This window comes from Pieris brassicae, chromosome 2 (genome assembly GCF_905147105.1).
Source record: "Pieris brassicae chromosome 2, ilPieBrab1.1, whole genome shotgun sequence".
Taxonomy (NCBI): Eukaryota; Metazoa; Arthropoda; class Insecta; order Lepidoptera; family Pieridae; genus Pieris; species Pieris brassicae.
Genome location: NC_059666.1, coordinates 12,634,931 through 12,662,914, shown reverse-complemented (window position 1 = coordinate 12,662,914; position 27,984 = coordinate 12,634,931). Strand labels below are relative to the sequence as shown.

Here is a 27,984-nt window from a genome sequence, read left to right as displayed (position 1 = left end):
CGTCTTTATTTGGTTTTAAAGAGGAGGTAGACCCTGAATTCTCCTGTCATCACTCCTATCATCCATCAATCATTAACAGTTGGATACTATACGGTTATATCCTGGCAATGCCTTATTCTTCCTTAAGTCATTAACAAATTACTCTATTGCGTTTCGTAGTTGTGATGCACTGAACTTAAGTTATGCTGCGAATGATGAATAAATAAATTTACATTGACAACTCTGAGCACGGTCGTCAGTCTATATTTTGATAATGAAAAACCTTATAATTATATTTTTACTTCACGTCAAGTTCTTTAAACATTGTAAAGCTCTTTAATTTATTGAATAAACTACCCATAACAAACCAGGTCCATACGCACATATATCTTTATTATTTTCTCTTAAATCACATGATAATACTTGAAATCGTCGAAATCCTCTGTAAATTGGCAATTGTCCTCTATTAATAAAATTATTATCTCAATATGTGACGAACACATAAATTTACATTTAGCAAGTTCGCCACATCCGGTTTTGCTCCCCCACGGACACAATGACGTCACCCTCGAATTATCGTAATTTTCACCGTCACGTGACTGTAAGGAGTGCAGTATTTATAGACTCAACTCGACTGTTTAAAGTCCAATGTTGATTTGCTGGGTCAGGAGAAATGTACCAAATCATAAATACCGCTGCTATATGTTACCAGTATACAGTATGAGAAAAAATGTTGCGGAAGTCAGACCAAAAAAGGGCGTGTGTCAAGCATTTGTTCCTATGAATTAATAATGTAACAACAGACACAGAAATCTGAGGCAAAGATGAATGGTTGTAAAAAAAGACTGCGTAGAGATTTTTTATTATTTATAGAACCCCAAACAGACACGAGGATCACCTCGTGGTAAGTGATACCTCGTGCCTGGCTTGCGAGTGCATTGCCGGCCGTTTAAGAAATGGTATGCTCTTTTCTTGAAGGAGCCTAAATAAAGGCTAAAAGGAAAATACTTCAGTTTGCAGCTGGTTTCACATAGTGGTGGATTGACTCCCGGGAATAGATTTGGTATTCGATGATGAAATTCTAACATTAAAATATACATTAGGAATTCTGGGGTTCTTAAAATGATCTATCTTACAAATTATTAGCATTTTTATATAGCAGAGGATTGTTTGTTTGTTCGTACAGACAAAAATCCCTAACATTGTAACAAACAATATTTAACATAACCTGACAAATGTAAAACTTAAAAAAGAAGTTATTTGAGCTTTTAATTAGTAGCGTAAAACAAAACATACGACCGAGTCTCGTGTTTAATCAAATGATAATAGAAGATTTCGTTACATTTTTAACAAAATGTTAATAACAAAAAAAAATCTACGGTTTTTTATATTGCTTAAGAGAGTACAAGGTTAATGAAGTTTTTCAAGGATCTGATAGTGCATAGGTCAAACAGGGTATTGAATGATGAGTAGGTGCTATTGAGGACTGCGTTATCTCATCTGAGAATAGAATGCGCCATTGTTGCCATTTCGCCTTTTAGAATTGCATTGTGCCTTGACAATTGACAAGCGGCTGCTCTCGATCTGTCTTGATGACGGAGGTTGAGGTTTTATTTAGTTAAATAATAAAAAAAAAACATCAATCATGAGCTGTTTCACCATCATTTGTTGTAATAGGCAAATAGGCCTCCTGTGCCTGACTCACGCCATCGACTTTTTGGGTCTAAGCCAAGCCGGTTTCCTCACGATGTTTTCCTACGCTATTCGAGTGAATTTTAAATGCGGAAAAATAAAAAAAAAGTCCATTGGTGTCCAGCCGTTGATCGAACCTACGACCTCAGAGATAAGCGGCGCACGTTGAAGCCTTTCGACCAGAACCTATTAAATGTAGACGCTTATGTTTCAGTTTTGTAGCGAATATAATACAAACTAACCATGTTCTTTTATCCAAATATCCTTTCTTTGTCTGAATAGGGAATGTGTATAATTAAAGACTTCGTTGCTGTCGAAAATTTTATCAAATTAATAAACACAACAGAATGAAAGGAACTACTTACGTTAAATCGAAATGGGTCAGAGACAAGATAAAAAGATGTGTATCACAAAAAGAATCCAATCTAAATAATGTATTCCGTATCACGTGGACCGATGTTAATTTTACACACAGCTGAATAATAAACACGTACGAAACTTGAATGAAACGCCGTTCGACCGGTTCCGTGTGTATTTCAAATGTGAAATGTCAGAATAAAATGTGAAAAATTATGCTCTAATTGTATTTTTAATGTAATTTATTTCTAACTAATCTAAAATATCAAGGATGCTTATATTTATATAATGTTCAAACATTTGGTGTTTTTACAGTTCTACTTGTGATGATGCGTGGGAGGCACTATTTCTGAAGATTAGTGAAAATATTTTCGGTCCACTAAATAATAATATCGATATACGTTAGTAAATATAACCTCTCTGCTGTACTAACAAGAAACTGTGTTAGGGAGCGTTCAAGTATTACGTCACGCAATTTTTGGAGATTCTTGAAACCCTTATGAAACGCGCCGTAACGTTTCTGTATCCAATAGTAAAACGTTTCGTGACCAACTCCAGTGACTCTTTAAACCTAAAACTTACCATTATGTGGTAGAAAGTACTGGAAAGTTGAAAATAATATTAACAATAACGCGTAATTCAATCCCCGCCCCTGCATCGTAACGGTTTAGAATGGACCCCCTTTCCCAAGATTCGTTACGTAATACTTGAACGCTTCCATACATTATCAGAAGGGATAAATTGCATCTACTCCGAAATTTTATTTCGGATGCTTACTGTGCTAATACCATACCTATTTTGGGAAGAGACAATGAGCCAACGTCTGCTAGAACCCCGAGTATTTTCTTTGTATTGACTTATCACCCACTTTAATAAAGGTAGCAATGCCATGTTGTGGCTTGAGCGACTCCAGGCTGTGATTGATTCGACAGTGAGCCGTGTGAAACAACACCGCCAGGTGAGATAGATTGAAAAATTGGAGACTAGAATCCCTAACAATTAGAAAGGGTTTAAAAATCATAGATGTCGTCCCTAAAGAGAAAAGGGTTATTTGAGTAGGAAGGAAACAATGGTCTGATAATATAATAATATTTTCGCTAACCCTAAAGGCTCGTTTTTCAAAGACATCGAAGAAATCACAATTACAATGAAATGTTTGTTCAATACACAAAGATGGAAATTCGTTTTCACAGATCTTGAGATTTCTGTCGTTCCTTTGTGATTACAAATTAATATATGCCAGGAGCTAAATGTATACTGACTAGCCGAATATAAATAACAAAAATTCTTGCTAGCTGATGCCTGATATGTTTTGGAGTTACTTTTTCATAATCAATATTTGATTCTAATCTCAGAAAGTACTGGATCGAATTAAAGTCTCTGTGTTGTCCATGTATCGGGAGGCTACATACCTACTTCTTCAGGTGCCACTTTGTTACTAAAGGTTGTCTGTTATCTAGCTCTAGTCTAAAAAGCTCCTCAAATGTTTTCCGGTCCACTCCCGTACTGAATGTGCTACTACGACTTATTTTTTCCACTAGTCCGTCTCTTGCCTTGAATTTTGCATATCTACTACTAATTGAATAAATGCTGTTGAAATATGAGTAAGCTATTTTCTTAAATGATAGCAGAAAACAAGGCTAAAGTCCAAACTATATTAACTGAATATATCTCGCATAATTAATGAAGATAATGTAGAAGTTTAAGTGTTGAAAAAATGCAGTGTTCATAAAATATTGCTACTTCAATGAAGAATCTCAGAAATGTTCTTATGTCTATATAATGTAGAAGTATGTAACTATCCATAGCTTATATTGTTGTATCCGTTACATATATTTTGAGACTAAATAATAAAGTTATGTGTCTGGATATATGTATTACTAAATATTGTATACATAAGTTTTAATTGCTATGTTTGCATATATGTCTTAAGTATAAGTATTTTGTATTTCTTGCTTATTTTATGTAATTAATTTTTTTCTAACAGTGGTTTCCTTGAAGACATCGGTCGAAAGCGATAAGGCCACCAGTACTTTTGATTTAACAATGCCAATTGTATTATATTTTTGCAACGAAGTGGAAATACATAAATAATTATTAGAAGATAATGCTTATTAGCTTCTGCCGACTGTTCTATTACAATAGAAAGACTCTTTTCTGTTCTTTTTAAAGGTACGATGTGAGGTTACATTAACTGTTAGAGCATTTAAACTTTTTGTGAAGTCGTTCACGCTCGAATTGCGTCCTCTGATTGGAGGTTGGCACGTTTCCTTTGTAACTGTATATTTTAGATACTAAAAACATGGCCATAGAGTATTAACTGGCTTCCGCAATTTACATAATAACTTACCCTTTCCATAAAAATAAGTTTTGCAGAGCCTAGTGACCTAATCGTACATAACAAAGTGGTCGTACGTTCGAATCGCGGGTCCAATGGTTTTTTTCTTTGTTTGTGATCAATTAAATACCTTCGCTGAAGTAGAAAAAGTACACATGGATTACTGTTCTCAGTTGTGGGTGGGCTCCCCGGTACCAGCTCCTTCCACTTGACCGTTTTCAACGCAAAGCCATTGGAATTATCGACGACCTGTCATTTTCCGAGCGGCTTGAACCCTTGGCGTTCTGTAGAGAACCCACGTCTCTACAGCATTTACCACGGAGATTTTGCAGAGAAGTAGTTCGGATTAAACCTGCGAAATTCCACCTGTAACACCTCGTCGTCCGTTGTTCCACAACTGAGCGTTTTTTAAAACGTTACCGCGTTACACTACTGCTATGTGGAACCAAGTGCCCGCTGAAGTATTTCCGAACCAATTCGACTTAGGTTCTTCAAGAAAAAGGACCGATTCTTAAAAGGCTGGCAACACATTCGCGAGCCCTCTGGAATCGAGCATGTCCAGGGGCACTTTACATCAGCCTCCTGCCCGTTTGCCCCCTGTTCTATAAAAATACACTGTTTCTACATTGTTTTATCACAAAATACTAAAATTAAAAAATAATAAAGATACTTCTCTAATACAATCATATTTTGTAAGAGCTCTATTCTCTATATTTTTTTTTAAATTTACTGCCGCTTCTAAATCTATGTCCCATATATCGCAGTGAATTTAAAACCTAACGATCGGAGTTTAAACAATGTTTACCACCCCCGGGCAGTTCGGCACACTTGCCAAACGAAGCGTAAACTGTTCATTTGATTACCTACGAGCGTACATAGTTCAATAGACCTAGTAAGAATTTATGTAAAAATGTATAAATTAAAAAAAGAAAGCTTTAGAATTTAAAAGCTTTGAGGTGTTATTTTTGGATTTACTTATTCATAATCAACATATGATTAACATCTCGGAAAGAACAAGTTGAATAAGAAAAATCTCGGATTTTTGTATTTATCGGGAAAAGCTTTATTACTAAACGTTGGCTGTTATCAATAAACATTTCCGGGTTTTAAGCTTATCTAAATTTCTCCTTGGCGGATGTGTTCCCCGTCCACTCGAGTACGTTCCGACGACTTCTTCCACCAGCCCGTCTCTTTGAATTTTGCATACTACGACTGAATAAAGGCTGATGTAATATAAGTAATAGAAGGAAGAGCAGCTCAGGTGTACAAGTATCCACAAATCATTTATATTCTACCTACATGATGCAACGGGTGATAAATAATGATTACGTTTAATCATTTTTAACACGAAGTAACTCGTAACGTATGGAGTCGTTAGGTTTTCCACGTGATGTAGCATTGTTCAATTACGATTTTAAATTGTCTGATATACACAAGGAATCCCCGTTTAGTATTTGTTTTAACTTGGTACTACGGCGGACACTAGTCACTGCAATTGCAATTATAAATTTACGATCATACCCTTTTGGGCCGTGTATCAATAAATGTTATCATACTCAGTTCGTCCAGTTTTATTCTTTATTGATTGATAAGTGCATGCTCCTATTTCACCATGCCTCCTGCTGATATCTTTGACAATGTGAGACAAATCTTTGTTTTTAATTTATTTTAATTTATTACTTAAGATGTCACGTGTAGCATGGTGTATTAGTTGCAGCTCCTTCATTTCCGACCGGGTCATTTTGAATGAAGCTGCTTCCTGCCACGCCCGGTGGTTAGCAGGAGGTGTTGCAGTATTTAAGTTATTCAAGTCTATGAAAATTGTGACCTGGGTCAAATTAAACGACATCGTGTCGGTTATAGATTACACCACAGCGTTAATTCGATTTGTTAAATAAAAAAAATATCAATGGCGCTACGACCTTTTTAAAGTCTGGGCCTCAGATTTCTGTATCTGTTTCATGATCATTTCTTAATCAAATAGGCAAGTAGGTGATTAACCCTACCGTGCTTGACGCACGCCGTCGTCTTTTTGGGTCTAAGGCAAGCCGGTTTCCTCACGATGTTTCCCTTCACCGTTCGAGCTAAATGCGATGTTAAATGCGCACATAGAAAGAAAATCCATTGGTGAACAGCCGGGGATCGAACCTACGACCTCAGGGATGAGAGTCGCACGCTGTAGCAACTAGGCAACACTGCTCCGATTTGTTACATACTAGTCTATGTTTATATGTCTTTATAATAAAATTGCGTGCTACGGAATTGAGGTCACTAAGTAAAAACGTCGTTAAATTTTAAATTTGGGTTTTAAAGCCGCGGAAGTGTGCGGCTTAACGATGGGAGACCTAACGTTTCTATTGTTAGAAGATAATCACTTTGAAACGCATAGCTCTTTTAAAATCGCTCTATGGCTGTCTGTCTGTATGGCTCAGGTTTGTTATATATTTTTATTTTCTATTTTGGGGTGAATTCACGAAGAAAATAATATTCCTAAACAATTGTTACACTCGTAATATTCATTTCAGTCAGTAATTTATTTCTGTTTTATTCAAAATTACATACGACACAACATACTTTAGTTGAAGAATTATATATCTTAAAAATTTGGGACTATATTTGATCCCTTATCCTTTATATATTTTATTTTAGTATCGTTGTAGTAATCTTATATAAGGCATGTGGAATTTATACACCTTAACAAATATACGCACTTATGTTTTGTAAAAAATAAAACCAGTCGTCTTCTTAAGCTTGCTAGTTTACTTTTTGCACTAGTGTTTGAAAATGATTTTCATTTACCTACACAATACGGGTTGGCTACATGCAGACGGTATTTATAGAACTGCCTCCAGCCAGGTCTGTTGGTGAGGGGATACTTAAAAGAAACGTAAGCAAAGAATAATGTATAGTTGTTTACTGCAGTGAGTTTTTGTCGACGGATTCGTTTGGTTTACTTAAAAATTGTTTAAAATTGGCCTAGATAGACATAATGGCGTTTAACAGATATATTTATTATTGCAGACAAAAATTTTTTCATCGTTTAATAAATCTGAGTATTGTATCAGGTAGGTATCAGCACTTAATTCTCAAAAATCGGGTAGATGAAGTTATATAAAAAGACGCATATTTGTGTTTTTTGTAATTGTGTTTTTACATATATTAATTATTGTTTTGTTTAAATCGATATATTGAAAGCAAAACCTAAACTAAATCTTTTCACGTAAAAATTAAAAAAGGTATTGTAGGGTTAGCGACTGAATACCTCATTAGTTTTCTCAAACGTCCTATGCTTTTTGCATCGTCAGCATTACCGGCTGCGATTTAACTCGTATTTCAATATAAATCTTTTCGTATTTTTCAGTTTTATGGTTGTGTTTTTGTAAGCCTGTATTGTAGTTGTGGAGTTTGAGGGTGGGTATGTTAACAAATTAAATTTTTGACGACAAACGAACTCGAAGAAAAATACTCTACTATTTTAACTATGACATTAAAATGACTATAATTTTTTTTACGCCAAGTGTTTTAAAGGTATTCCGTTATTTTAATTGATCAGTTTAAAAGGAATTTGAACTCTGGTGTAGTTCGTACGTTTAGTTAATTTATTTATAATATTTAAGCAATAATAAAAAATACAAAACGTGGACACAAAAGGTCTTTAAAAGGATTATGGGTTTGTCAAATTACATACAGTACATACAGTAGTTGGAATACAACTTTATAGTACTGCAGTTGTATTTAATATACGCTTTATCAAGGGCCCAGAATTATGAAGCACAATAATATAAACAGGACTTACATATAAGTAATACATCCATCAGCTATGAAAGTGAGACCCCCATAAATTTTGCATATTCGAGAGAGTTTAAGAGGGGTTCAACATTGGGTTTTGGTCATTACATAAACAAATATTGGTTTTAGATGCGTGGGTTGGAGTTTATCGGAATTATTATACGTTAGTTTTGTCAAGAATTATTCGCGTAGTAAATTATTTACTATTTCAGTTTAACGAAAGTTAATTAGAACAAAATGGGGCTTGTTATTCGATGTTTGCTCAGCATGCCTTCGTTGGTACTTAGCAACATCCAACGGCGATAGCGATACAGATCGACCCTCGTTTATGTATACAGTTTTGATGTATCTATAGCGCTGATGTCGAGGAATTGCGCGGTAAATTTGACTATGAAGTCGGACTGCCTATGACTGACTATGAATCACTATTGGGAGTTACAGAGTACTGTCGTGGAAGTCATCGAAGCCGATTTGGACAAAATATAGATTCACCAGGTTCTTCTCGTAAGATTTTGATATTGATATTTCCCATCTCACTTAAGAGGATTTGAGGAAATATAAAAAGTAAAACGTTTCGTTACCACCCCCAGTGACTCTTTATACCTATAACTTATTATGTGATGTAAAGTACTCAAAAGTCGAAAATAATATTATCAATAACGCGTAATTCAATCCCCGCCCCGCAAAATAATATATGAGCGCTACCATATAAGTCTTGTTTCACTATATCTATGTTAGATGTATGATAACTAATAAATAAATACGTAGTTTGATGAGAATACATGTAAATTAGGGTAATAATTAATTAGTTAAAACGTTAGCTTACTGAAATTTACAGAATAAAGCTTCAGTTGGTCTTTGTTGTTTGCTTAGGTGAATTGAATTTCAAATGTTTAAAGTTTTAGGAAATTTCGTAAAAGCCTTTATCTAAACTGAAGCGACCCCTAAAATCCCCAATTAATATTACTCAAATAATTGCAGAAGAGAGTAGGAAATTCTCTGAATAATGATTTTGGTTTTTGTCTACCCTACAGTTAATGCTTAACTTGCATTTTTTTTATTTATTATGCAACAATTCATCATTTTGTGGCTAAGTTTATATACAGAAGCCAAAGAAAATAACTCTTGCAATGTTTAAAGTATATATTTTATCGGACAATAGTCGAATTTTCAGTTATAAATGACATGGGTGGGTATGCCTTATCAACTTTCCGAAGGTAGGGTCCGGAAACACAGTAGGTAGACGTTATCTTAACTGGCATGGACCTTGAAGTGTTCAGGAGTATGTGCTTAGTTCACCGGCGACAGCAACTAGCATGTCTCTGGAATCAGCCCTACTATTCTCGACTAGACTCTACATGAGTTATTAACAAAATACAGAGGCTTGATTTGTCAACTTTTTTATGAATTATTTTAACTAATTAAAGTCGTCATAACTTTTTCTATTACTTAAGAGTTTGGTGATATTCTGTATAGATATAGATCGATCGAAGTCGGTCCTTAACTCTCGACACAAATCAGCAAAAGCCAATTGTTTATTTTGATCATTAATGCATGACTGACATGACACATACATGACATTGATGCATTAGTATATGTGATACTACTCATCTAATCAAATTAAACGCTAAGTGATTGACATCAATATAAACAAGAAATTATGCAATGATTGTTATGTATCATTTTTCTACGACATCTGATATCTTGTGACTATAATTATAACCTGTTACTCTTACGTATCGATTATGTAGTGTATGCCTGAATAGTTTAGTGGTTTCTAAAGATTTAATATCCGTGATATGTTTAGTTTTCTATAATATCCTTAATATGTTCCTATACATTATAGTTATTAAATTGTTTTAAAAGAATATTTTCTAGTTTCGAAACAGATTTTATTTGTATGAGTTCTAATTAAGATGATATAATATAAAATATACTGTACAAAATATTTGCGGGGAATGTATATGAAATGTAAAGCGGTCGTTTTTAATTAGTTTTTTTATATAGATATTAAAATTGGTTGGAAAAATCTAAATTTTCATAAATTATAATTCAAAGACAGGTGGTAATATATGACGATGCCAGTAGAAGGTGTCATTAAACGAGGCATACAATGCGATATCGTGAGTATTGTGCGGTTAAAATGAAAACCGTTTTCACAATCAAAGTGAAAAACCAACAGGAAATTGCTATGTATAGATGAAGTATTGTTAAGCTTTCAAAATGTTTGCGTATCAATGTTTTTTTTTTAACTTGTTAACAACTTTTCCTCTACACGTTTAACGGTCATTTGGTAATGATTAAATAAAACCTTTTAATGAATATAAATAGAAAAGATTTTTTTGTAATTATGCAAATACTAGCATATCATACCATATACTTTGCGCCAATGTGTCGACATGTCAGTATAATATGGAATTGTTGATTGTCAACTTGATGTGGCAAATGATACAACTTCCATTTTTCTAACTCAAAAGGGAATGTAGACAAAATCTTATCCGCTTTTAATATACTCTGGGTTCGCCGGTACATATACATTTTTTTATATAACAGGGCAGGAGGCTCACTTGATGTTAAGCAATGCCAAAAGGCTCGCAAGTGCGTTGGCGGCATTTTAAGAATTGTTACGCTCTTTTCTTGAAGGATCGCAAGTCGAATTGATTAATTACCGAGTCCTAAACGATAATATTATCTAAGTGAAAGTAGATGCCTGCGCGGTGACACACTAATCAATAGCCGCCGGCGCACTGCGGCTGCACTGAATTATAACTGTGATCTAAATTAGTGTATGTAGAGCAACCTTTTGTGAGCTTGATTGAGGTCGATTATTTTAACGTATTGTGTATATGTCGCAGTAGAGAAGTTAAATCAGAGAGTTAATTGAATATCTAGATAGTTAATTATTCAATCAAGTCGCTATAGTTCCGTGAGACAAGTGAGTGAACGAAAAAAAAAATGACGAGTTTCCTAAACGTTCCTTGGCAACAAGACTAACCTAATCTAACCATTTACAATAAAGCAAAACACGGAATATCCAAGCTTCACGATCACACCGAACAATAACAATAACAAATGAAATAATCATGGCGGAGTCTTGTTTTACATTGTTAATCAACACGCTGGCTTTCGGTCAGACGGATAGTTAAACGTTTTCGACGCTGCTTTATTTAAATCAAAATGCATGCTACTTCATTGAATATCGACATTTAATTAACTGTCTAGATATTCAATTAAGTGACTGATTTAACTACTTTACTGCGATATATATACGTCATAGTTACGAATAATTCATATTCAATAATTTAGTACAATTTTTAGATAAAAATACTTTGTCATTTTCAATAACAGCTTTACTCAATTTAATGACTAAAACGGTCACAGTAGAGAGATTATTTATTGAAGATATATAATTTCTTACAAGCTGTATAAATGCATTTAGCATAGATTTCTAAGTGTTTTTACTTCGAAATCTATGCATTAGTCATTGCTTAAAGGTGTAAAACGGTATTGCGTTAACAGAAACTAGATGTTGTTTCTGAGTATTGAAATCAATGGTTGATTCATAACTTCTGGCACAAGTTCATTGAGGACTACTGGTGAAGCTTCTTTGGTATACTAGGCTCTAGTTTTAGTGACGTGAATAAGTTCTCCTCCACCAATTTCGGTCCTACGCTTGTTTTGCAATTCTTTGACTTGATTAGTCCATCTCGTTGGAGAACGTCCACGCGATCGTTTACAGTCGGTGTTGCCAATCACAATGAGCTTCTCTAGGTCGCCCCAACGCATTGAGTGACCAAAGTGCGAAATGATGCGTTGTTGGCATATGCTTGAAAAAATAGTTTTAATATGGAGCTGGTAAGGATCGATGCATTGGTGTGTTCAACAGTCCACGATATTCTTAACATCCGCTTGCAACACCACATTTTAGAAGCATCATTTGCTTTTGTTGTGGTAAGACTTCTGGTCCATATAGGAAGATACAAAATATATAATATCAATCTAGTCAATATTTATATATAAAGAATAGTTGTCAAATTTTAGTAATGAAAATAGATTTGCCAATTCGTAAAAATTAAATTTAATTAAATCTAGGACAAGCGATTCCCCAATTTTATAATAATGGTATCTTGGGATATTGATAGTGATAGTGATAGTGTATAAACATCATCATTGAATATACATTGGCCTAAACCAAGACATCGCGAGGAAATCGTCAAGCCTTCGAATCGTAAAGAGCGCGTGTCAGGCGTCGTGGCTATCAAGTTTTTTTTTAAATTCGAACCAAAATGTTTACAGTATGTTATATTACTAACCTAAATAATCATTTGGAATAAGGCAAAATGTTTCAAGTAAACGTCTGTAACGAGCTTAGTTCGTTCGTAATTGCACCATAAAGACAGAAAAAGGTACTGTGCCGAAAGTACTGAGAGTAAAAGCATTAACATTTTCTCACTAAACGATACTTAATTGCCCACTATCATTAGCAGATATATGGTAATTATGAGCGCTCGCGCAGGCAAAAGTGACCCAAATGTCTGTGTGTGACTGTGAATATCCGCTTTTTATATGTTCTGTTCTTCATAAATTAGTTTAATTTGGAAGTAGAATAAATCACAGTTTAAACTTGAGTTACAAAAAAAAATATTGCTATGTAAGGACAAATTTCAGTTTTGGCTTCTGTCTATTATATTAACAATCGGTCGGATTTGTACAAAGGTTTATTTATCGCTTACCTTTGATCCCTAACGTAATAATAACAGTACTTCACTACAGTGGTGTAGGATTCTTAGAAGATTGATTCATACAATACACAAAGAATTTTTTTCCTTAACAGATTATATGAAAAAATTCTACCGGTTTCTCATTGTTTATATATAGTCTAGGCCAATATAAAATAAAATATATAATATCTAATAGGATATCTGTCTATCTACTAAGATATTTTTTTCTGTATTTATTTTAGCCGTTTGAGACCTGAAATCCAAGCCAAACTTTTGTGTTTAAAGATTCTCTAAATTTGTATTAATTAAAATAAAAACAGCAAAGTTGTACAAACAGTCTTGTTAATCCCATAACATTGTTGTGGAAGACAAAAGATTTTTAGGTTGAATTATTAAAATTTCGTGTCCCCAAATCTTGTTTAGAAAATCGTGTTATCAAAGGGCCCTGGTTTGGTATTCGCAAAGCGGTATTCGTTTAAAATTCTTTGCTCAACCGTTTGTGATGAATGCGTGCCTTCATTGGGTGTTTCACATTGTTTTTCTGAAATGTCGATGTAATTTAGTCCTTTTATGGGTTAAATTCGGCCGTTTTAGCTGTTTGGCTAGATTACTGTAAAATATATGAAGCTTTTGTCAGCGCAAATATTGTTTACAAGTAAAATGTTGACATAATATAAAAAATCCGGTATTGAAAGTGGAAAAAAACATCCGTACACGCGATTGTCATTCTATTAATACGCAAATTTGTGTTAAGTATCTTCAAGTGATTAATTGCTCGGACGTCAATTCGCGAGTGTATTATCATCTCAATGCGATGACTTCACCGAAACATTGACCTTTTGTGGTAACTCGCCCACCGGCTAAAGGCATCCTTATCATTCAAACATCATTGAGATTCTGTTCTTCATAATATCGCGCTGAATATGTTAGTATGTCGACGGCTCTCGCGGCGGACGGACGTGCCCTCCTTGACCTATAAATTAATCGTAATTAACAATCTTAACCCTTATTTTTACCATATTTAGTAAACATTGATGATGTTTTAATAGTTTTTTTCCGTAACCGGTCCGGCAAGATTTTATACGTTTACGCAATACAGGATTGCAGTGACATAGTGAATGGATGTGACAATGGGTGTATGATTTTAATAGTGAGCGACCAGGCGAACAATTAAAGAATTGCGGGATGTACGAGGTATCGTGCGTGGCCGGTAACAAAGTAGACGCGGCTTACGCAGTCAAGAGCTTGTCCAACGTAATACCCCCGGGTATGGGGCACGCAGTGTCCGTTCAGCGCCACCATGCGCACTCTCAGTCCTACAAACACAAACCCGAACCGGCCCCGGTCAGCAAACCGGACGCGATCAAGTCTCACGTCATGAGACTTTTGAAGCGATCTAAGAGCCACACTCCAGCTACCAGGGCGGCAGAGAACCAAGTAGACCCACGTACTTTCGATCGCAGAACGGTGTTCTCGAAGCCGGTGTCTGATGAGCAAAGGCGTCGGAGGAATTCCTCGGAACGCCGACGCAGCGGCGACAAGAGAGTGATGGTGACGATTGTTGATGGCCTGCCAGTTGTGGTCACTGGACAGAATCCACCTCCGCCCCATCATCCGCCACCTGTGACGCACCACAGACATTCACATAGAGATAAGGTGAGTTTTTTTTATCTATTGTAAGACATTTTGTTTGGCCTTATCTACAGAGGACCGTGTACAATACAAAGATGTCGTATGTCAAGATACGCGTTTGAAATTAGAATGTATGTTTGTTTATTTGAAACGTGATTTGATTTGCGCAACGATTTCCTTGTAGCAATCAACTGTGTTGCTATATTAGATTTGTGTACACAACTTATGCTGTATTTAGATATCAAAGTGCACTGTCGTTAGCTCCAAGAAGGTGAAAGTTGCGAGTTGTATTTCGAAAGGAATCGATGCGATAGTTATTCTTTTATGTTTCCGCGTGAAGAAACGCGGACATTTTATATTGAATTGTATTTAGGTGATAACGTTATGTAGAGAAATGTATTTTTTATATTATTAGAGATGTAATTTTAAATGGTTATATAGACACTATGTAGACAAGTAGAATGATATATATATATTTAGTCATTATTCTACTTTTAGTACCTTATATACAATCGCTGTTATACAGTATTACGTGTATAATCAACTTTGTTTAGTGTCGTGTTACATTGTCTTAATGTTTAGGTTTTGATGGAACGATTTATCCGCAACACTGAAACCATGGCTTCTTGACATGAAATTAATTATTTTTACAATGTCTTCTTTGAACTGTACTTAATCGATTTCGCTCATGATACTGTCACTTTTTTATCAAAGTCTAGGACAGGACCTTAGGTATAAAAATAAAATTGAGACCGCTGACTTAACTGCCTGATGGATATTTCTTCCTCTAAGTAAGTAGTAGTCGTAGTACATCTATTAAACGTCACAGCAATTGTCCAGGTGATATATTTATAATGGGTATAGTAGGTTCATGAGTCAGTTCAACATTCCCTTGTATCATCTGGCGAATAGAACACATAGGCGACACTTGCATCTTTCAAATAAAAAAATCTTATTAATTTAAAAAAAAATCAACATGTACTTTCTATTTGTGTAGCTTTCTAATCAAATTATATAATGAGAGACATAAAAATTATGAAAACAAGATACAAATGGTGATTATATATTAATAATGAATGTTTGTAAAGCGATAAATTAATGGCTATATTAGCAAACCGGTCGCTTTCTACAAATATTGATGTTGTGTTGATGCTTATTTAATATAAGAAATAGTTTTTATAAGTGTTATCGCAACATCACAATAGGTTTTTAAAGATAAGTTCATGGATTATTTTGCCTACCCAACTCCAAAAAGGTTTATTAATTATTTATCAATTTGCCAAGAAAACAGGGATATACAATTTTATACTAAAATAATAATAGTTTGGAAACAATAAGAGAGATACCTTGCCTTACAGTAATTACAAAACACTCACTACAAAATTATATTGAGGACGTAATTTTAAACAAATATAATTACAGGTAATAAAACAACGAGTAAAACAAAGCAGTAGGTCAATAAAAAAATGTGAAAAATTTATGAAACTAAAGTTGTGTATTTCGGACACACGGTGTCAATCCGTGAACATGTTGAACGTTTGAAAGAGTGTATTTTTATGTGTTTACCAAAGCCATATTATTTATTTCGGAATGTTTGTTTGGTTTGAAGCGAAGCAATAACTCGCCTTAATAATTGTCGTTACAATTTTAACTCACCAGAAATAATTATTTCGTGGTGTATTATTATCGTAGTTGTTATTGATACATGTACAATACAGTAATACAATTTCAAAATACTTAGCTTTGTTCAAATATAGTAAATAATATGAAACAATCAAATAATAAATTATCGAGTTGTGTATGTAATTTTTTCATTCTCAGTCTTAACTATTTAACGTATTAGATCATTGGTCAGCTTATCCCTGAGAACGTAGATTGGGATCGAACCAATGGACTTTCTATGTGCGCATTTAAAATTACGTTCTTTGGTTAAAGTTGAAAAATATTGAGAGCAAATTCGCGACATTGCCGCAGTGAATAACTAAATTCGTTTTGGTCAAAAGTGATAGTGTGACTAATTGGACGTTTTATAGGGTTGTCGTGATATTTATTAAATTTATAAATATAAATATTTAACTTTAACCTCTTTCTTAAAACCAATTTTTTTAGTAACGATTCAAAACTTTATCCATTCAATAACAATCTTAAACATTATCTTCTGAATCTGCCCTATGCTGAAACTGAATATATTCTTATAGTCCAAAAATAGTTTGATTATATATTTGATATCTACCATTAACGTGTTAGATGGAAGAGACTAGCTGCCGACTACACGGAATCCTAGTGTGAGCGCTAGCAGCGCACTTTATTTTTAACTAAATGTCCATTTTATTAGGTAAAATAACGCTTCTTCTTTCTTTCATATAGAAAATAAATAATTTATTTTTTTCACCTCCCTGGACACTTGCCCTTTACAGTAGTTGTACATTGTGTGAAAATTTACATACATGAATTTATAAGGGTGGAATTGTCCTTAAGAATATATGTTATAACATTTTGTAACAAAACTTGGAGATCTAAGGCCCGTGTTCTAGAGAGCTTCAATCTGCTTTCAAAGGCTGTTAAATATTTTATTTTATATGAACTTTGACATGACTGTGCTCTAGCGGAGATGACTGAGACTTGACCTGTTGGATTACGGACCTAAAAGAGTGATGGAAAGTCTTTTGCCAGTCTCGTCTGCTCTGGGTCCTTGATTTGACAAATGGCAGTGAATTTATTCTTTTGGTGCCTTTCCATTACCTTACCAACCTCCAGATGTTGGCGGTCAGTAACGTGAAGCTTGTCTTTTCCTGTGCCTGAAGCAGTAACTCTTCCAGAGTAGCATTTTTTTTTCTTTTACCAACACGCCGTTTACCCTGGATTTTACCTCTTATAATTAGTTGAAGAAAGTTAAAAGTAATAATTTAATAGAATAAATTATAATATGATTAATTGCGATGCGCTAATCTTAATCCAAATGACCTTTACTGTTAATATTTATTTCACAGCCCTGACACCCAATTGCCGCTTAATTCGGATTATTGAGGAAGCATTGGGACTGCAGGCGCTTTTAAATTTACCTCTTTCAATTCAATGAATGAGTTTCTGTTAATTGGACTCATTTCGAGTGTTTTTTTATTCACTTTGTGAGGTTTTTCTTGTCGATTATGGTTATTTCAATGCATCGGAAATTCTGTTAAAATTATACTACTGGGTAGTTAACATTTTTATATTATTATTACGTTGTAAAATTATAGATTTAATAAATATTGATAATAGTTTCAAGAGGGTTTTTCGTACCATTGTATGTTTACTTTACAATCAATGTCATACCAATGTTAGATTATAGAACTGTACTTTGACCTTTACATTATTATCACATCAAACAGCTCACGTCCTAATCGTGTCTTTATGTGTCACCGGCTCATTGTTCACAAAACCGCATCGCCGTGTTAGATTACAGATAAACATTATCTCGCATACAGCTTACAAGTATTCTCCTAGTATCACTTGTCTTTTAATATTATAAATATTGTCTATTAGCGTTTCAAGATACTCTTTTATGAATTTTAAACGTGACGTACTCATTGCAGTGCACAACGCAAAGCGCCGTAAATAATATAATAAATTAAGAATTGTTCGTGCTAGTTTTCATTTCAATTATGAAGTACGTAATTCTAGCACGTAAGTAGTAAGGTAGACAATGTAAAAATAATTTTATACTTTATGTCTGAATATCAATTGTGTAACGATGACGTAACATTTTATATGACACTCGCAATCCTTAAAACAAAGAGTAATTTTAAAACATAGAGTATAACTTATAGAAACAAAAGAAAATTAAGTTAAAGTACTGTGCAAAACAAACACTTTAGATCAAAGAATTAATCGGAAAGATTATACAAACTCAAGTCTTCACAACTCAATTTTTAGGCGAAGCCCAATTCCACCAAAGGACAGATTACAAAGGATTTATAACGATTACGTTAGTTACGATATTACATTGAGAGAAATGACCTGTTATACTGAAAACATGCGTATATAAATGATTTTTTTTATACGTTTCACCTGACTATAAGGTGCCAAATTATTCGTTGCTTTATCCCGCTCCTGTTATACCCTCAAGGTTCTTAAGTTTTAACGGTTAATATCTATTGTCTGTGATCCTCTTGTGAGCAGGACGTTCTATTGGAACAACATCCACAGGATCGATTGAGATTGGAATAGTTGCAATTGTTTTAGGATGTCTTTATATTAATTTATTTACATCATTCAGTATTGACAATATTCTTAACCGACAATAATAAAAAAATATCTAGGTCTACTGTACTAGTTCTAATACTTTTTAGAAGATAATCAGATGTTACCAGTAAGTTTGTAAAGAAATTATAGTCCGATAGAAACGTGTACAGGATGCTGCTAAATATAACCGCACGTGCCGAATTGGATCAGAGGAAGAGGAACGTTTGTTTGAACCGTTTCTATTTAAAGGATTAATTGTTGATTTACTAATAGTGAATCATTTCTTTGCAGACAAAGAACGGACTTCATGTATTTTTCATTTTAGTAACTAAATAATCTACCTGAATTCTAAAAAGGAGATTAAGGATATATTAAGGAGGAGGAGAAAGAAAGCCATGGACAGAATCAGTTGGAAAAAGCTGGAGGAGGCTTTTACCCACGAAGGGGTTCCGATCGACTCGAATTTAGCTAAGATATAGGATATATAGGTTAACTACATAAATAAAATAATGTATATAATGTAAAAATCTAAATTTTATATTTTTGTCGCGATTGGAAATTAAACGGGCTTTATTATTATTATTTTTAACTGGTTATTATCTGGTAATATTTTTGAATTAATGAAGCTTGACCAAGTTTGTGTTTTAGTTATAAATAAGGTCATAATAGTGGTTGCCTGGAAGAGATCGCTCGAAAGCGATAAGGCTCCGTTGCCCTCCTTTTGATTTAATTATGTTAATTTTTTTATATTGTAATGTAACGAAGTGTTAATAAATAAATAAATAAATAAGGTTTTTTTAATGTAATATTAGGCAAACTTGCTACTTAACACCAGGTGAGCAGGAGACTCACCTGGTGTTAAGTAATACCGCCGCGTATGGACATTTATATTGGCAGAAGGCTCACAAGTTCGTTGTGGGCCTTTTAAGAATTGGTACGATCTTTTGTTGGTTATGTGAATATGTTGTTATTTGAATAATAGTAAACGAAACTCAATTAATGTTTAAGTGTTATCAATAAAAAATCTTGTTCAATTATGAATCATCATTACATTAATTATAATAAGAGGAAAAATAAATTAATATGAATTGAAGGGAATGAATTGAAATGAAGGGCAGAAGTACCAAATGGGCGATTGCGATACTTTAACAAATTAAAATTTAAAACTTACCCAGAGTTATGTAACCTAAAATTAGTTATATAATATTTAAGTTAATATTTAAATGCGTTAACAATCATCGCATACTTGAAGCCTTATGAGCCGTTTAGTTTTTACTTTAACATTTATTTACTTATAACTTTAATTTGTAATTTAACATTGTCGATTTCGATAATGTCCAATAACACGTATGTCACTTATATTTACGAATTAATAAGTCAAGTTAGATTTTTGTTACTACCCCTAATTTTACATTGTTATAAGCTCATGTTTTAAACAATTAACGCTAATTGTTACCCAGTTTCAAACATAGTGTTTCCATACAAAAACCACCACCAACCTTAACACCGATATTCTTTTAATATTAATGTAATAATTAGTATGAAGACTCGCAAGTGCAAGTTGTTACGTAATTTACGGATTAAAATAGATGGTACGCAGCGTTTTCGTCGTGTGGATATATTTAGCACTAAAGTGATATATTTGTTAGGTTAACGGGCTGTTTATTGTTTTAATTAAATGTTGTGGCGTTATTTGTCTTGAAGTATATATTATTTGACAGCCTGAAACTCTCACTCTCTATTCTCAGTTTTTATCATTAGACGAGCCGGCCTTAACCTTTAAATTAAATCTTTTCCGCCGCCAATTGGACACGTGCGACACCAATAGGTTTGCAAGTACGTTGCCTGCCTTTAAGGTGATGTTACGCTTCTCTCTAAGTCGTACCAGTCCAGAAACACCTGGAATGGCAGCTAATTCCATTAAGTACCTACTATAAGAAGTTCACCACTGTTCAAGCAGTTCCTTAAAACTGGATTCCATAAATTAATTGTCCAAGAAATTGATTTTATAGTGATCTTTATGTCTAGGCTGATTAGGATGTATTATGAACATTATATCGTGTGTAAACATTTGCGTGATATTTATGTACCTAATATATCTAGACAAACTAGAAAGTTATAATAAAATAAATGGCAATCGTGTTTTGTTTCGATTCGTTACGTCGTGTTTTTGTTTGTGTCACATTCGTAGTTTTAGAGCGTTATCGTGTCTCGTAAATGTGAAATGATTCTTTAGAAAGCCGCTGACAGACAGAGAAATGAGTCTTATAATTGTGGTAATATAGTTTGTATTTGTTATGTTATCTTAACTGGTGCACAGACAATGAGTTTTTTAATAAGTTATGTTATTACTATTACGCTAGCCTCTAATATAAAGTACATTTAACGGTAAACATACATAGACCTTTGGCTGTAAATAACGTGAGTATCTAACCTGAGCGCCACTCACGCCATCTAGTGGCCAATAGAAGAACTAAACAGCGCTAGCAGCTTTTATAATTACTTTAGAAGTTTTAAAACCTGTTTAAAGTATACAATAATAAAATATGAATCGTCTATTACAACTTTTGGTATTTTACTGAAAGATAGTTCTAACGAATGCCGATAGATGGCTCTGATGGTGTCAGCAGATTTAGTGTGAACTTTAATACTGTTATAAAACACGTTCATATAATTTAGGTCATATTTGGGCTATATGCCTTTTATTTTCTTTTAAACATCAGTTTCAAACTTTGACTGTTTGTTTGTTGAATAATTTAATATTTTAAATGTTATGTTGTTATTACTAATTTGTGTTTTGGACCAAATACTTGCTGATTGCACTCGGATCCTTGGTTGAATATCACAGGTTAACTGAAGTATCAATAAAATAGACGGGACAACAGAAGTACAGGTTCATTAAAAATCAGTGTTCTCAGTAACTTAAGTTTGGTTAAAAGGTCTGGGTTTTAGTATGTTGCGATGTCCTTTGTTTTCCGAAAGGGATAACTTAATTACAGTGATTGATTATGATGACCATATATAGGCCTACGTAGGAGAAAAAATATGCATTGTCAAGTATATGGTCACACTAAGCACAATACGAAATTACAATAACTATCGTAGTGGAATAGAAATGATTTTGTAGAAATTTCGAAGGAGTCCGTGGGCGTATTTAGAACTAAGAGGAACCCGAACATTGGATTGCCAAATGAGTGTACAAATTGTATTATAAATCGATAAGTTTGGATGTTAATAAATTAAACTATCGTTTTCATACGAAATACTTTTCGAAGCTATCGTAATAAGCGCGATAAAACACGTGAATGATGTTCGAATTTCAAAAGTTCAAAACTTTGCGTTTTAGCCATTAGCGTGGCTCCAAATTTCCATACAAACTTATATTAACGTTTTTTATCAGAATGTCAGTGGCGAATCTATTTAACCCACCTAGCCCGAGGCTTGTCTGTCAGTCATGTGTTTTTTTAATAATGACGGCATCGCTCGATTGTTACAATCACTTATGTATTTGACATAACGAGTTTTGGGATCTAGTTTTTGCGAACTTCCTTTTGTAACACCAATTTTAAAGGCCAATGAACTTTAATTACACTTAAGATGGTGTTCTCTATTTACTGTACTGACTCCCAACTTTTGGACACATACGATTTTGCTTAGTATCGAACCTCATCGAAATCTCCACTCCATTACAGAGGTCGTAAGTTCGAACACCAGCTGTGCACCAATAGACTTTCTTCTAAACCGGCATGCCTTAGACCCAAAAATCGTCGGCGTGTCTCTAGGTAATACTGGCACAGAAGTCTGTATTACCTACCTTGCCTTTTATAATAAACAAAAGATCAGGAATGATATGCATAAATCATTGGCCCAGACCTAAGGGGTTGCCGAGCCACTGTTTTTTTCTTCACGTTGGCAGCAATTTTAATTCTATATATGTAATTGTTAAATTCACTGTTTAAGTTACAATGATTCGAAAATACTGTCATATCATGTTTCAAGTCCATGGCATTTTTGTGTTCGTTTATAATTTAAGAGAACGTAGAGCAGACACCGCAAATTACGTGAACGTGGTACAGCGTTGCAGAACCGGTATAGTGTTACTCGCGGCCGGTGACTCATAAGGTGAATGTTTCCATTGATACACATGTTCGTACGTCGAGGCATAATACGAAATTCCATCCGTATCAGCTCGACGTCCGTCATTCTATAACTGAGCGTTATTTTAAGACAGTTCTTGCTGCTCACGACCACTATGTGGAACCAGCGGCCTACTGAAATATTTTCGAATCAATTCGAGTTACGGTTCTTTAAGTTAAGAGCGTATCGATTCCTAAAAGGCCGGCAATGTACTCGCTAGCTCTCTGGCATTGAGGTTGTTTATGGGCGGCGTTATTACTAAACATCTGGTAAGCCTCCTCCCTGTTTCTATAAAAAAACACGATACGGTGACGAGACGGCGTAGGACCGCGCTTTGGTTAGAGTTAAGAAACAGATCTGTTGCTTAAAACTAACAAAAGATGGCGTTGTGTTCCATACATTTCTTGAATGAGTGGCCTATTTTTTGTGATTGCAAAAGTTGTTATTGAAACTGTGTAGTTATTACACGATTAAACAACAAACCTTAAATCGTATAAAACCATTTTGTGGAGACAAGGTTCGCTTCTCAATTAAATATTTCTTCAGCTTAGTTTAAAATTTAATTAAAATTTGTGATGAAAATGTTTGATTATTGAGCTAATTATTATTTAAAAATACTTGTTATCGAATACCTTACAGTGTACATTTAAAAAGGCTTTAATAAGGAAAAATCGTGTCGTGTTATCGAATGGGAATACTTCATTCATGGTCACGTGGTTCTACGCCTAATCTAACCTAGATGTTCACAAAGAGTTTGGACCTGTTTCAGTATTGTTAAATGTACATTCTCTTATTAAAGGCAATTAATTAAACCAAGGTTAAATTAATATATTATTGTCTATAGCAAGCGAAAAAACCAACCAATTTTTGGTTTAGCTTTATGCTAAATTTATTTATTTACACTTAACTGCACACATGTAAACAAACATAAACATTATTTCAAGTTGTGTGCAATGGGTGGCTTTATCTGTGGGAGCTAGAGTAACAGAGAGTAGTGTATAAATATATTTAAAAAAAAAGAACGCAAAAGTCTTGCAGTTTTGGCCTTAGATGTTATAAAATATTGTTGTATATTTATCTGTGAATTTTTTCCTTAAGTGTTTTTGTAGTACATAGATGTAAAGTAGTTTTTTATCCTTCAACACATTTAAATAAAAACGTTAACGACTGTATAATAAGGAAACGGGTTTTGTATTAATAGTGCATTTTAATTATGTTTGTTAACGCTATATGTCGATAAAAGAATGGCGATAATTCACGAACTAGTCATAACTAAATTTAATACGTTTTTGACATACTGAATGTATAAGACTGTTATAGTGTTTAATATATAGAATTCGAAATATTATTCAATCATTACACGGTGACCCAGTCATTCAAACATTATCCCTTTTCATCATATCGTAAATATTATTTGGTGGAAAGAGACAACTGAATACTTTAGCTCAAAGAGTCCAGTACTGAGTTTACATGAATTTTATGTTTGGGTTTAAAGGATTTTTTTTATATTCAATTAGCATTTGTATCCTACTAAAGGTAAAATACAGGTTAAAGTATTCTATACTTAATTATTAAACATAAGTCTATTTGATAAAATCAACATCTTGATACTGTTAGGCACCAATATATTTATCTGACACTTGCTAACTCCTAATAAAGTTAGGGAGTAAAAGGATATTGTGACATGGGAAGAGTTGCGTCAGCTGCATCAGGCACGGGACAAGACACGCTTTATGAGACTGACGGGCAACCTCCAATAATGGAGAGGAATCAAAAGATAAATAAGATATCCTAATAAGAGTTTTTAGCCAAGTTGAGAGTTGTTTTGAATTAGCGTATTTAGCCTTAAGCTTAGCGTATGAGGCGGTGGCAGCCTGTCAAAACAAGACAAAATGGCCTAATGTACTTGAAAGTATGTGTGCGTAAAATTGATTATACAAATTACACTGATGGTTTATAAAAATACAATTACTATATTTTTTTATTTTATTTTACGATAGACAAACAGAAGGTACACACTGTCGTAATTAATATGTGTGAAAATTGTTTTAAACAATTGAGTGTACTCTTTGTGAAATTAATGCATCAACATAATAATACAGGGAGAATGATTCCCATTATAGCATTCCTACATAACGTTTACACTTGCCTTTTGTTATTTAGTAATATTTATGTATCAGAAATAAAACGAAGAAGATAAATAAAAATATGGGAAGGTGATATAAGTAGAGCAGCTTTCCCTGTGTGGCTACGTAAATCTAGACACCGAGAAGAGTGGAAGCTCTTAGAGGAGACCTATGTCTCAAGCTGTAAAATAGAAATTAACCGGCTTGCCGATTAGTTATTAGTGTTTATAGTACTTAACATTTTTATGTACAAGGATAAGTAGGTATTTGACAGCAATAAAGGCTGTTATTGTTATATATGTAACACGTCGTAACACATTCAAAAAAGATAATGTAGAAATGGGCCCGTCATCTGCCCGCGGTTGTGATGACAGGTGGGTCGAAAACTACCTTACTGGAAAAAGTGATAGCGGGGATGGATTGGAGGAAATGATGGCACGGATGAGAGACAAGTGGAAGATGTTGGAGGAAGCCTTTCCTCCGTCGCAGGTCGTGACTTATCTTAAACATAATGGACAACATGGACGCAATGTAAATTATAATATATTTTATGTCACCTCGGGTAACTGCTATAAGTTGACTTTGTGTAAATCTAGACAAATCTATTCCAAAGTCAATTTTAATTGCCTTCTTTGGTTCTTTATTCGGACCAAGCCCACCATACCCGAAAAAACCAGAAATTTGGTTTCTGGAATAACAATTGCTTCTCATTATAGAAAGCTTATGGAATTCATGGCCCAAATGTACCTGTTCATCTAAGAGTCCATTTAATCTTCTGTACAAAAGGCATTCTACAAAGCGCTCCTAAAACACGTTAATTGTCTAACAATGTAAAATTCCAGCGTTCAGCTGGTTCTCAGCAAGTAATTTCGCCTTATCTCCCACGTCACACGTAGACTTTTCTCTACCCCTCACTTCGTCCCTCCGAAGGCTGATAACTGGCTCGCGAGGCGGCGCGGGCGCATTGCCACCAGTCTCCCCCCAAGCGTGCTGCGGAGCGCACGTCTGACACCGGCTTAAACTTTTTCATTTACCCCAAAAGTGCTGTGTACGTGTTTGTGACTAGGTGATTTGCTAAGGATTTCAGTTGTACGCGTGTGAATTTTTTCTTTCTTAATATTTTCTCCTATGTACCGTTGCGTTTCGCTCCGACGGTTCAGCTAATAGCTTGGATCTACGCTGACTAAGATTTAATACCGTGAAAAGGTCACTTACCTTGGATGCAATTGATGGATTGGTTGATTAAGGATTTTAGGATGTAGAAATCTGTCGCTTCCAGGTTGCTCTTTCTCTTCGCAAATGAACAGTTATTGGCGAATTGATTAAATGGCGGGTGAGTCACGATCGATCATCTTGTTGGAGTTTTTGTTTTACGCTTGAGAGAATTGAGTTCGGTGTAAGGCTTTGTTTCGGCCGAGTGAAACGGCAGTAATTGGACCTTGATATCCGGAATTACAACAGCCACAATGCTGTGGGATAAAGTCGCTCGATTAATATGCAGTGCATTTCAATACTAGTTTTTTTTTAAATTCTAGCACAAAGCTTGGCAGTGTGTAAACTAAACAATAAGTTTCGAATGTCATACATTAAAACTAAAGGTTTTATGTTGCATGACCCATGCAGGTAAAATGCACTCTTGCATTCAATTCGAATAGTTTAATATAAAGTTAAACTCTGGTATAACTGGTTATAATAAAACCAGTAACTAAGTAGAAGTTACTACTACCAGTAGTAACTAAACGAATACACCTAACGCGAAAATAATCTACGTATTTATAGGTCACTAGGCTTTCCTTGGTAACAGCCTTGCTTAACGATAAAAGAACGCTATCTTTTAATTAAAATCTAACACTTTCATTGGTCATATAATTAGTTTAAAAAATGAGTCTCCTAATATGTCCGACCATGTTAATCAATTTTTTTTATATAACATGCGGCTAATGGGCAGGAGGCTTATCTGATGTTAAATGATAACGCCCTTGGCCACTCACATTTTTAGAACGCTCGCAATGCGTTGCCGGGAATTAGAATTAGCTCTTGCTGATTAATAATAATAGTAATTTCCCATGTCTAAAAAAACTAGACTAAATTGTCTTAATAAGATGGAATACATATTGATTTAGGTAACAAAACGTTTGTATAGGTCTATTGTAGGTCAACTTTACCTAATGCGACAAGTAGATGAGGCTTCAGCTGTCAAGTTGTTAAAGTGAAAACTGCTAGTCTCTTTGACCCAGATAGCCCGTAGCGGATCAACTGCGCTGACCGTAATAGTGGCTATTGTCTGAAATTTAAAGTTAAGAATTTTATCTGAGGTTTTTATGCTTAGTCTGACTTCCGTATGCCAAAAATGTATTGGATTTAATTTGACCAGGAAGCGTTTCTGAGTTCTTATGTTTCAAATATATAATTGTAGAATGATCGCCCGGTTTAGCCTTCATGAATCATGCTATTATGACGGAAAATTGGTTGGAAAAACTATACGGAACTAATAATGAAAGAAGAATCTTTTAATAATTTACAATATGTTTTACATTCATTCGTATTAACGAGCGTTTAAATGCATGATGGTGGCTCTGTAATAACTTTAATAGGACATAGATTTTCATGAAGTTTTCATAATGAATGTCTAAATACTAAAAGGGCACTTATCCCCTATTTATTTCTGAATGAAAATTTACAGGAGATAGAAATAACTGTATAGTTTTTGAAAGAATGAAGATACAAACTTGGTTTTTATGTATGCTATTGAGAATGTACATGACAACATAATCCATATTAAAAAGTTGCATATTTCTCTGTGAATGCTTAAAAATAGCCATAAAAATATCATGGACAAGTTACCTTTTAGTAATTAGGTATGTATTACCATGGACATGTGCTTTTTTACCACTTAAATAGTAATCAATCTAAGTAATATTTAAATAAAATCAAACACAAAGTTAATCAAAAAAGTTATAATGTATTCGTTAACCATCTATAGTTATCA

At 34.1% G+C, this 27,984-nt stretch overlaps 1 protein-coding gene across 7 annotated transcripts in view; it reads left to right on the top strand.

The window, feature by feature from the left end:
• LOC123717730 (MAP/microtubule affinity-regulating kinase 3-like) overlaps nt 1-27,984 on the top strand; it is a 104,060-nt gene that overhangs the window by 12,313 nt on the left and 63,763 nt on the right. For 2 of the 7 annotated variants that reach the window (XM_045673984.1, XM_045673978.1), the window contains exon 2: nt 13,976-14,532. In XM_045673984.1, coding sequence (XP_045529940.1) covers nt 14,062-14,532 — 471 coding nt within the window. In that variant the 5' untranslated portion in view covers nt 13,976-14,061. Of the gene's footprint in view, nt 1-13,806; nt 14,533-25,973; nt 26,202-27,984 lie in introns of those variants that run through there. The other 5 variants (XM_045673973.1, XM_045673892.1, XM_045673875.1 and 2 more) reach the window with 5 other exon arrangements.